This window comes from Anomaloglossus baeobatrachus, chromosome 12, assembly GCF_048569485.1.
Source record: "Anomaloglossus baeobatrachus isolate aAnoBae1 chromosome 12, aAnoBae1.hap1, whole genome shotgun sequence".
NCBI classification, from domain to species: domain Eukaryota; kingdom Metazoa; phylum Chordata; class Amphibia; order Anura; family Aromobatidae; genus Anomaloglossus; species Anomaloglossus baeobatrachus.
This window is the reverse complement of record NC_134364.1, coordinates 123,713,882-123,725,735: the sequence shown is the minus strand read 5'-3', so window position 1 is coordinate 123,725,735 and position 11,854 is coordinate 123,713,882. Positions and strand designations below refer to the sequence as shown.

Here is an 11,854-nt window from a genome sequence, read left to right as displayed (position 1 = left end):
TGCTATCTGGTCACCCCCCGGCCTGACGTGTTCCCTCCACATGTGGTCGGTGTAGTGCCACAGGTACACCGAAACGCTAGCTGTGTTGTCATCCGGTCTGACGTGTCCCTACACATGTGACTGGCTCCCAGGTCTCCTGTGCAGTCAACAGGGAATTCCTGGGTTGGGTGAGTGGACCCTGTGACGCTAACAGGGTTCACAGTCTCCTGATCCAAGTGTTACTTAACTTGGATCAGGCCCCTATTATTTCAGTGCCACCCAGCTCTGTATTCTCCGCCTAACCTTCAGGTTGCCAACAGCTCCTTTGTCATCTGGAGCACAGAGGGCCCCGACTGGCCATTGGGATATTTACCACCTTATCCTGATCTGCCAGTCCCCCCGTAACACATGTCTGTTTTTTTTCTGGCATCACTGATGTCTCACGGACCACACCATTGTGTGATCCATGAAACACATACCAAAAAAACATGGACATTGAAAATAAAAAACATTTTTAACTCATCTTCTCCAGCGCTGCTTGTCTCCGGCCTTTGCATGCTGCTTCAGAGACAACTAATTACTGTCATGCATATTCATGTAGCAGGCACAGCCGACCCGGAAGTAGCTGCAGCGGGGGCGGAAACACAGCAGAGCCTAAGAGTTCAGCACCACGAACAGCAGGAGCAAGGGCAGGTGAGTTTATCTGCATGTGCAATAATGTATCATGAAGTACAGATCATGGGTTGCACATGGACAATCCACATGTGCCGTGAATCACGGCACACAAAGGGACATATGCATTTTAACACGTCAGTGAAAAACGTGTGTGTGTTTTTCACTGATGTGTGAAACAGGCCTAACAGACACCTGTCCACAACCTCAAAACAGTCACACTCCAAACTCCACTATGGTGAAGACCAAAGAACTGTCAAAGGACTCCAGAAGCAAAATTGTACTCCTGCACCAGGCTGGGAAGACTGAATCTGATCTGAAATAGACAAACAGCTTGGTGTGATGAAATCAACTGTGGGAGTAAAACTAAGAAAATGGAAGACATATAAGACCACTGATAATCTCCTTCGATCTGGGGCTCCATGCAAGATTTAACCCCGTGGAGTCAATATGATCACAAGAACGGTGAGCAAAAATGCCAGAACCACACGGGGGAACCTAGTGAATGACCTGCAAAGAGCTGGGACCAACGTAACAAAAGTTACCATCAGTAACACACTACACTGTGTGCAGAATTATTAGACAAATGAGTATTTTGATCACATGATACTTTTTATACGTGTCGTCCTACTCCAGGCTGTATAGGAGCCAACTACCAATTAAGTAACTCCGGTGATGTGCATCTCTGTAATGAGGAGGGGTGCGGTGTAATGACATCAACACCCTATATAAGGGGGGCTTAATTATTAGCAAACTTCCTTTCCTTTGGCAAATGGGTCAGAAGAGAGACTTGACGGGCTCTCAAAAGTCCAAAATTGTGAGCTGTCTTGCAGAGGGATGCAGCAGTCTTGAAATTGCCAAACTTTTCAAGCGTGATCACTGAACAATTAAGCGTTTCATGGCAAATAGCCAATAGGGTTGCAAGAAACGTGTTGGGCAAAAAAGGCGCAAAATAACTGTCCATGAATTGAGGAAAATCAAGCGTGAAGATGCCAAGATGCCATTTACTACCAGTTTGGCCATATTTCAGAGCTGCAACGTTACTGGAGTATCAAAAAGCACAAGGTGTGCCATACTCAGGGACATAGCCAAGGTAAGGAAGGCTGAAAACCACCACCTGTGAACAAGAAACATAAGATAAAACGTCAAGACTGGGCCAAGAAATATCTTAAGACTGATTTTTCAAAGGTTTTATGGACTGATGAAATGAGAGTGACTCTTGATGGGCCAGATGGATGGGCCAGAGGCTGGATCAGTAAAGGGCAGATAGCTCCACTCCGACTCAGACGCCAGCAAGGTGGAGGTGGGTACTGGTATGGGCTGGGATCATCAAAGATCAACTTGTGGGACCTTTACGGGTTGAGGATGGAGTGAAGCTCAACTCCCAGACCTACTGCCAGTTTCTGGAAGACAACTTCTTCAAGCAGTGGTACAGGAAGAAGTCGGTATCGTTCAAGAAAAACATGATTTTAATGCAGGACAATGCTCCATCACATGCATCCAACTACTCCACAGCGTGGCTGGCCAGTAAAGGTCTAAAAGATGAAAAAATAATGACATGGCCCCCTTGTTCAGCTGATCTGAACCCAATAGAGAACCTGTGGTCCCTCATAAAATGTGAGATCTACAGGGAGGGAAAACAGTCCACCTCTGGGAGCAGTGTCTGGAGGCTGTGGTGGCTGCTGCACGCAATGTGGATCGTAAACAGATCAAGCAACTGACAGAATCTATGGATGGCCGGCTGCTGAGTGTCATCAGAAAGGGGGCTATATTGGTCACTAATTTTTTGGGGTTTTGTTTTTGCATGTCAGAAATGTTTATTTCTAAATTTTGTGCAGTTATATTGGTTTACCTGGTGACAATAAACAAGTGAGATGGGAATATATTTGGTTTTTATTAAGTTGCCTAATAATTCTGCACAGTAATAGTTACCTGCACAAACAGATATCCTCCTAAGATAGCCAAATCTAAAAAACCCCTCCAACTGCCAAAAATATTAAGCTTTGATATTTATGAGTCTTTTGGGTTGATTGACAACATAGTTGTTTATCAATAATAAAAAAAATCCTCTAAAATACAACTTGCCTAATAATTGTGCACACGGTGTACGCCGCCAGGGACTCAGATCCTGCAGTGCCAGAAATGTTCCCCTGATTAAGCCAGTATATGTCTGGGCCCGTCTGAAGTTTGCTAGAGAGCATTTGGATTATCCAGAAGAGCATTGGGAGAAAGTCATACGGTCTGATGAATCCAAAGTAGAACTGTTTGGTAGAAACACAACTCGTCATGTTTGGAGGAGACAGAGTGCTGAGTTGCATCCAAAGAACACCATACCTACTGTGAAGCATGGGAGTGGCAACATCAAGGTTTGGGGCTGTTTATCTGCAAAGGACCAGGATAACTGATCCGTGTACATGAAATAATAAATGGGATCATATATCATGAGATTTTGAGTGCAAACCTCCTTCCATCAGCAAGGGCATTGAAGATAAAAAGTGTCTTGGTCTTTCAGCATGATAATGATCACAAGCACACTGCCAGGACAATGAAGGAGTGGCTTCATAAAAAGCATATGAAGGTCCTGGAGTGACCTACCCAGTCTCCAGATTTCAACCCCATTGAAAACCTTTGGAGGGAGTTGAAACTCCGTGTTGCCCAGCGACAGGCCCAAAACATCACTGCTCTAGAGGAATGGAGGAATGGGCCAACAGACCACCAACAGTGTGTGCCAACCTTGTGAAGACTTACAGAAAACGTTTCACCTCTGTCATTGCCAACAAAGGATATACAACAAAATATTGAGATCAATTTTTGTCATTGACCAAATACTTATTTTCCACCATAATTTGCAAATAAAATCCTCCCAAATCAGACGCGGTGATTTTCTGGATTTGTTTTATCATTTTGTCTCTCATAGTTGTGGTCACCTATGATGTCAATTACAGGCAAATCTCATCTTTATAAGTGGGAGAACGTGCACAATTGGTGGCTGAATAAATACCCCCCCCCCTAATAAATATATATATATATTGTGTGTGTGTGTGTGTGTGTGTGTGTGTGTGTGTGTGTGTGTGTGTATGATAAAAAAAACCCCAGAAAAATGGTTTTCACCACAAAAGACAAGCCCAGATTAATCAAGACCATTGATTTCAATGCCGATCTTCATTCTTGATGTGGGGGCAAGTTTGAGTCAAACACTTGATTCGTGACATTTTTTCTGGCAAAGCTTAAATAATTGGGGCTGAAAAGAACATCCAAAATTCACTATAGTATTGTACACAATGTATATTAAAACAAAAGTACAGTAACAAAAAATGTAAAAGAAACAAATAAGGGAGCCGCTAACAGCAGGCGCTGCACCACTTTTATTATCACTAGCCGTCCATACCATAGCACTAACAAACAACTACCAAATTGGCCTCCTTTTCCTCCAGCAAGCGTATTATTGGGAAGTAAGCAAACGGTGTTATGGAAATATGATACATCACTTGTCTCAAGTCACAGCCTGATGATGTTACCTCTGACAGCGACACCACCAGTTTGAGTCAGTATTCTGCTTGAACCAAATGACTACATGGGATAATTTTTGGACACATTTTTAATAATGTGTGCTATCAAATGAGTTGTTGTTTACTACTATTCATTTCTATAGTGAACTCACTTCAATATTACTTTTGCTATGCTATGTTAAAGAGCATGAAAGGGGTTGGAGACAGTCCTATGAGACCACAGAGTGTTCCTCACATCTTTTCAGGGCAACTGGAGGCTTTGCATTATTGCAGTTTGTGGAGAATCAATACAATGTGAATTTAATAAACTGTAGCATGGGGAATTGGAATAGATTTGATCATCTCTAGTAAACACACATGTATGTGTGAACCCAGAATAAAGCTTATATAAAATACTACAGGGCTTCAGTGCTGCAGCTGTGCATAGTATGCTGCACATAATGAGGAGAGCTGGATTGTCTCCTTCTACTGACCTCAGTAATTCATTTGCTTCTTCGCTGCTTTGTTACAAAATTACATGTGTTCACATTTGCTCTTTTCTCCGTGGGGATGGCAATGTGACTCCTTTATATTATTCTCCTGGGTGCTCGGCTGTGGATTTTTCTCTATGTACAATTTGTACTCGGGAATTGTTTGGGGAGCTTTCATCTAATATTAACATTTGTACCTTCCAAAACAGTTTTACAAAATATGTTTTGCTGTATATTACATTTTTTTGCTCCATTCTTCTGGATATGTAAGATCTGAACATTATTTTTTAACTCTAAGGGGCACTTTGCACACTACGACATCGCAGGTGCGATGTCGGTGGGGTCAAATTGAAAGTGACGCACATCCGGCATCGCATGCGACATCGTAGTGTGTAAAGGCTCGATGATACGATTAACGAGCGCAAAAGCGTCGTAATTGTATCATCGGTGTAGCATCGGTGTAATACATAATTACGCTGACACGACGGTCCGATGTTGTTCCTCGCTCCAGCAGTAGCACACATCGCTGTGTGTGAAGTCGCAGGAGCGAGGAACATCTCCTACCGGCGTCACCGCGGCTCCCATAGGATATGCAGAAGGAAGGAGGTGGGCGGGATGTTTACATCCTGCTCATCTCCGCCCCTCCGCTCCTATTGGCCGCCTGCCGTGTGACGTTGCAGTGACGCCGCACGACCCGCCCTCTTAATAAGGAGGCGGGTCACCGGCCAGAGCGCCGTCGCAGGGCGGGTGAGTCCATTTGAAGCTGCCGTAGCGATAATGTTCGCTACAGCAGTTATCACAAGGATATCGCAGCTGCGACGGGGGCGGGGACTATCACGCTCGGCATCACAGCATCGGCTTGTGATGTCACAGCGTGCAAAGTACCCCTAAGAGAAAAATGTAATACATCACTATATGTTTCAATACTTTAAAAAGATTACCCTTTTATACCATACCACAACTCCAATCTATGTATAATGTTAAAAGGAGCATGTTAGGCTGCTTTCATACATCAGTTTTTTGGCATCAGGCACGATCCAGCGAAAAAACGGATCAGTTGCATCAGTTTTTTCCATCAGTTCCATCAGTTTTTTTACAGATCCGGTGTGATTCTGAGCATGCTCAGTAAAAAAAAAAAAAGGATCCGGCCGCCGGATCCGGTTTTTGACGCATTGATCCGGTGTCCGTAGGCTTCCATTATAAAACATGCCGTACGGCGCCGGATCCGGCGTGATCCGTTTTATTGCCGGACAAAAAACCGTTCACTTCAACGTTTCATCCGGCCGCCGGACAAGTAAATTTTGCCGGATCTGTCAAGAAACAGATGAAATGCAAGGCCATCCGGTGCTAATGAAAGTCTATGGGGGAAAATACGGATCTGGCGGCAGCAGACGCCGGATCCGTTTTTTCATGTTTTTGCCGGATTGTGCCTGATGGCAAAAAACTGATGTGTGAAAGCAGCCACAGCATCCTTAAACCACCACCATGTATGTTTAGCAGAATTCTAGTAAACCGCTATACAGCAGGTGAAATAAGTATTGAAAAAGTCACCAATTTTCTAAGTAAATATATTTCTATAGCTGCTATTGACATGAATTTCTTACCAGATGTCAGTAACAACCAATCAAATTTACACAGGCAAAGAAATCCAACAATAAATGTCCATAAATTGCTATTTTTAATAATGACAAATGAAAAGCATTAAACACGCTTACTGAAATGTATTTAATACTTTGTACAAAAGTCTTTGTTGGTGATGAAGCTTCAAAGCACCTGATTTATGAAGAAACTAGCCAAATGCATTGCTCAGGTGTGATTTTGGCCCATACTTTCACACAAGCACTCTTCACATTCTGAAGTTTAGGCTCCTTCTATGAACTCTGAGCTTTAATTCCTTACATACATTTTCTATTGCATTCAGCGCCGGTGACTGTCTCGGCCACTCGAGCAGATTTGCTTTTTTTCTAAAGGCTATGATACAGAAGAGGAATATTTAGAGTGAATTTCAATGTACACAGTGATTCAATTCTGTAGTACCTAGACCTCCGTCACTTTGCAGCTTGAAAGGATGTCTTCTACCAGTCTCTTATATACCCAAGCATCACCTTTAAGCCGCTGTCTTCTGATCCCTACAAGATCTGGCTTGTTTAGCTGACACACTTCTAGTTCAAACTGCATGGTCACCTTTCCAAAGTCAGACTGAGTTTTGCATTTTAAAGTATACCCCTTCTGTACGTAGTCCACATTCTTTTGGGGCAGCACTCTGACTATTTCATTTAGCAGCAGATCAGGATTCAGCATATTTGTCATGGTTACATTGTAATGAGCCCTGAGCTTTCGGGGTCCATCTCTTGTACATCCTTTCTGTTTGCTCGGTGTTAACATAGTGATTATTTTATCAAGTCCTCTTTCAAGGCTCCCAAATACCTTTGTGCCTTTTTTCTTTTGGGCACCATCCAGATGTGCTTGATTCAAGTCTAAATCTACTGAGCGGCAGCGTCTTTCAGGGCTTATTACAGGGTTCATTTCACTGCTGGCCTCGTTCATTTTTTTTATAGGGGTTTCTTTTTTTGCGGAATTTTTTATCTGTAATAACTTTTCCTGGTACCAGAATATTGTTGTTGGGCGTGGTAAGTATCCCCTTTTTCCTAGTAACTGGAGTCCATGGTGCTGGATGCAAAAAGGGACCTTCATTTTTGGACAGCTTGGTGTCAGAGTTTTCTTTATCTTCCATTTGTTTTACTTGGCTCTTATGCTCCATTGGTGTTGAAGGCGCAGAACTCACACTATTCAGTTCAGCACGATATTTTGTGCGCTCTTTCATGGTGATCGGTTCCACACTACTGTGTGTACAGTCTTCATAAAAGAGATAGTCAGAGAATTCCATGGAGCCAAAAACATATGGAAGTTCACCGTTCTCCGCCTCGTCAAAACTCAACTTGTTCCGGTCAAATACCCGAAGATCCTTAAAACTCGAGCAAGAGGGTTCCACGGCAGCTGATGAGCGCACCAAACGTACAGGCTTTCCCCGACTCTTCTTGGTTTGAAGCAGCAGATAGGTGGCAGTAGTGTGATCATAATTCCACTCAGAGATGAGTTGAGACGTGCTTTCTTTACTAAGCCTGAAATATACGGATAGCTCTGTAATGCAATCTTCATCCATGTATCCAAGCGGGCATTTACTGTACCATTCCACAGGGCAGGGGTAACCTTGAAAAAGCCATGGGTGTCTCAGAAGATGCTTCACGGAAATCCTTTTTTTGGGATCCACCTGAAGCATTTGCCTCAGCAGCAGTACACTTCCAGGAGAAAGCCACTTTGGTACTTCATATTTACCTCTCATTATCTTTTTATACAAGAGCATGACATTGTCATCATCAAATGGTAGGTAACCACACATTAGTGCATACATCAGCACTCCCATGCTCCATATGTCCGCTTCAGATCCTATGTAAGCTTTTCCCTGTACGAGTTCTGGAGCTGCATATGCTGGACTGCCACAACAGGTCATTAAGTGATAATCCATGCCACCCTTTGGCTTTGCACAAAGTCCAAAGTCTATTAGTTTCAAGTTCTGATCCTCATCAATAAGAAGATTTTCTGGTTTTAGATCTCTGTGGGCATATCCTTGGCTATGAATGTATGCAACAGCAGATACAATCTGCCGAAAAAACACCCTCGCTTCATCTTCAGATAAACGGTCTTTTGCAATAATGTAATCAAATAATTCTCCACCCGGACAGTACTCAAGAACCATAAATATCTTCTTTGGGGTTTCAATAACATGATAGAGTCTACAAACATGCTGATGACTCAAATTCTTCATTGCTTCAATTTCTGTTTTCACACGAGGCAAATCATCCCCTAGGGATTCTTTGTTCATGACCTTGATTGCCACTTTCTCACCAGTCAGAAGATGAGTTGCAAGCTTTACTTTAGCAAATCCACCTGTACCGATTGTCTCATGTAGCTCATAATACTTGAGCAGTTCTTCATAATCGTAGACCACCATTCTTTTAATTCAGTATGAACGCACAAGACCTGTGTCGCTCGCTTGTCACCGCCGGTCAGCCAGCGTCATGGAGCGGCCGCTAACCTGCAGAACACTGGGCAGAGCTTCACAAGGCCCAGTCACACACAGCGACTTACCAGTGATCCCGACAACGATACGACCTGATAAAGATCGCTGGTAAGTCGCTGAAAGGTCACTGGTGAGATGTCACACAGTCAGGCCTTACCAACGACTCAGTAACAATCAGCGACCTGTATAACGATCTCGGCGGGCGTTGGGACCGTGTTAGGAGGTCGTTGGTAGGCGTTAAACACAATGATGCGTCCTGCCCAGCAGAACATCGCCTTTGAAGAAAATGGTCCGGACCATTCGGCAATGACTAGCGATATCCCAGCAGGGGCCTGATCGCTAGTAGGGGTCACATAACGAGATCGCAAGTGAGATCGTTGCTGCGTCACAGAAATGGTGACTGAGCAACGATCTCGTTAGCGATCTCGTTGTGTGTGACGGGACCTTTAGACACCAATTGAGTTTCCTTGGCTGTGTATTTGGGATCATTGTCTTACTTTAATTTCCACCCTTGTTTTATCTCCATTATCATAGATGGCAGCAGATTTTTATCAAGAATGTCTCGGTACATTTGTCCATCCATTCTTCCTTCAAATATATGAAGTTTGCCAATGTATTATGCTGAAAAACAGCCTCACACCTTGATGTTCTCACCTCCAAACTTCAATGTTGGTCTGGTGTTTTCGGGGTCATTTGCTTTGTGGGGTCCAAAAATGGTTTGTATAATGCATCTGACGACTTCAATTTTTGTCTCATTTGACTAGAAAGTATTCTCCTAGTAATTGAAAGAATTGTCTAAATATTTTTGAGCGAACATTCAACATGCTTTTTGTTCAGCAATGGAGTCTCGCGTAGTGAGCATGCATACAGGCCATGAAGAGTAATACATTACTTATTGTTTTCTTAGAAATTGTACCTGCTGATTCCAGGTTTTTCTGTAGCTCTATACATGTCTTTGTCTCTGGGACAACTCTTTTGATAATTATTTTCCCTCTGTCTGAAAGCTTGCAGGGAGTACCTGGTCATGGCTGGTTTATGAAGAAATAATGATCCATCCATTTCTTAATTATGGCCCCAACAGTGCTCATTGGACCCTTCATTACTTTAGAAAGTATTCTCTAACCAATGCCTTCAGTATGTTTTGCAACTATCAGGTTACAAATATCTTGAGGCAGCTCACTGGTTTTACCCATCATGAGATGTTTCTTGTGTGGCACCTTGGTAATGAAACACTTTTTTTTTATAGGCCATCAATTGAACCAGCTGAAATTATTCTTCATTAAGTGGCAGGATTGCTTTCTAGTTACTGATACATTTCAGCTGGCGTTATGACTGTCCTTGGCTTTTTGTAAGTGTGTTCAATAATTTTTCCCTGGTGTTGGAGGAGATGAAAGAAAAAAGTTAATCCATGCTGCCAGAAGAAGATCACTGAAGATCCACAGGGATTAAGATATTTAATTTTATTGTTCTACGTGTTTCGGAGCCGTATGACTCCTTCTTCAGGATCAAAAATCAATACTATACATTATTGATTTTTGTTCCTGAAGGAGTCACACGGCTCTGAAACGCGTAGAACAGTAAAATAAAATATTTTAATCTCCATGGATCTTCAGTGATCTTCTGCCAGCGTGGATTAACCCTTTCCTCCATCTCCTTCAACGCTATCTATCTGGGTTCTGCAGGATCCTTCCTCAACACGTGGTTATAGTGGTTGTGTCTGTAACACAACCACACCAGGTTAGTGCACCTAATTTAATTCTTTCTAGTATCATCGAATAAGACACCATCTGCACCCCCTTCTTTGTCATTTCAGTTTTACTACATATTTAATAATTTTACCCTGTAATTTCACATTACACTTCCCTAAAATTTCTCAACATCTATGGTTTGATTTATTTGCCTTTGTGGATTGGATGGGTTGTTACCAACATCTGGTGAGAAATTCATGTCAATAGCACCTTTAAAAATATATTTACTTATAAAAGTGTTGATGTATTCAATATTTATTTCACCCTCTGTATGTGGCTTACTGATTTGACTTTGAAGCTGTGTTTGCACTCTGTAAATTATTGGTCGACTAGTCAGAGGGCATTGGTTTGTGCGGACTAATTCTCCATCTCATTATGTACGTAGACAGCTATAGGCAAGACTGACAAGATTTATTTATTTTGTTAATAAAGGTTACCCTTTTAATTATTATTGCTTGCTTTAAATTATTGATGGTCATTTTGTCATATAAGCAAAGCCTCTTATTAGTTTTGTGGCATTGGTGTCAGAAAACAAGCAGAAGTCAAAACACCAGAATCACTAAACAGAACAGGAACCAGGAATACAGACCTACAGTTAGGTCCAGAAATATTTGGACAGTGACACAAGTTTTGTTATTTTAGCTGTTTACAAAAACATGTTCAGAAATACAATTATATATATAATATGGGCTGAAAGTGCACACTCCCAGCTGCAATATGAGAGTTTTCACATCCAAATCGGAGAAAGGGTTTAGGAATCATAGCTCTGTAATGCATAGCCTCCTCTTTTTCAAGGGACCAAAAGTAATTGGACAAGGGACTCTAAGGGCTGCAATTAACTCTGAAGGCGTCTCCCTCGTTAAACTGTAATCAATGAAGTAGTTAAAAGGTCTGGGGTTGATTACAGGTGTGTGGTTTTGCATTTGGAAGCTGTTGCTGTGACCAGACAACATGCGGTCTAAGGAACTCTCAATTGAGGTGAAGCAGAACATCCTGAGGCTGAAAAAAAAGAAAAAATCCATCAGAGAGATAGCAGACATGCTTGGAGTAGCAAAATCAACAGTCGGGTACATTCCGAGAAAAAAGGAATTGACTGGTGAGCTTGGGAACTCAAAAAGGCCTGGGCGTCCACGGATGACAACAGTGGTGGATGATCGCCGCATACTTTCTTTGGTGAAGAAGAACCCGTTCACAACATCAACTGAAGTCCAGAACACTCTCAGTGAAGTAGGTGTATCTGTCTCTAAGTCAACAGTAAAGAGAAGACTCCATGAAAGTAAATACAAAGGGTTCACATCTAGATGCAAACCATTCATCAATTCCAAAAATAGACAGGCCAGAGTTAAATTTGCTGAAAAACACCTCATGAAGCCAGCTCAGTTCTGGAAAAGTATT

At 42.4% G+C, this 11,854-nt stretch overlaps 1 protein-coding gene across 1 annotated transcript; it reads right to left on the bottom strand.

Moving 5' to 3' along the window:
* Positions 1-6,655: 6,655 nt before the first annotated feature.
* On the bottom strand, positions 6,656-8,705 carry LOC142258567 (maternal embryonic leucine zipper kinase-like). Its single transcript, XM_075331196.1, is given in 2 exon segments — positions 6,656-7,222; positions 7,224-8,705. Coding segments are annotated over 2 exon segments (1,974 nt in total). The 5' UTR covers positions 8,643-8,705; the 3' UTR covers positions 6,656-6,667.
* Positions 8,706-11,854: the final 3,149 nt, after the last annotated feature.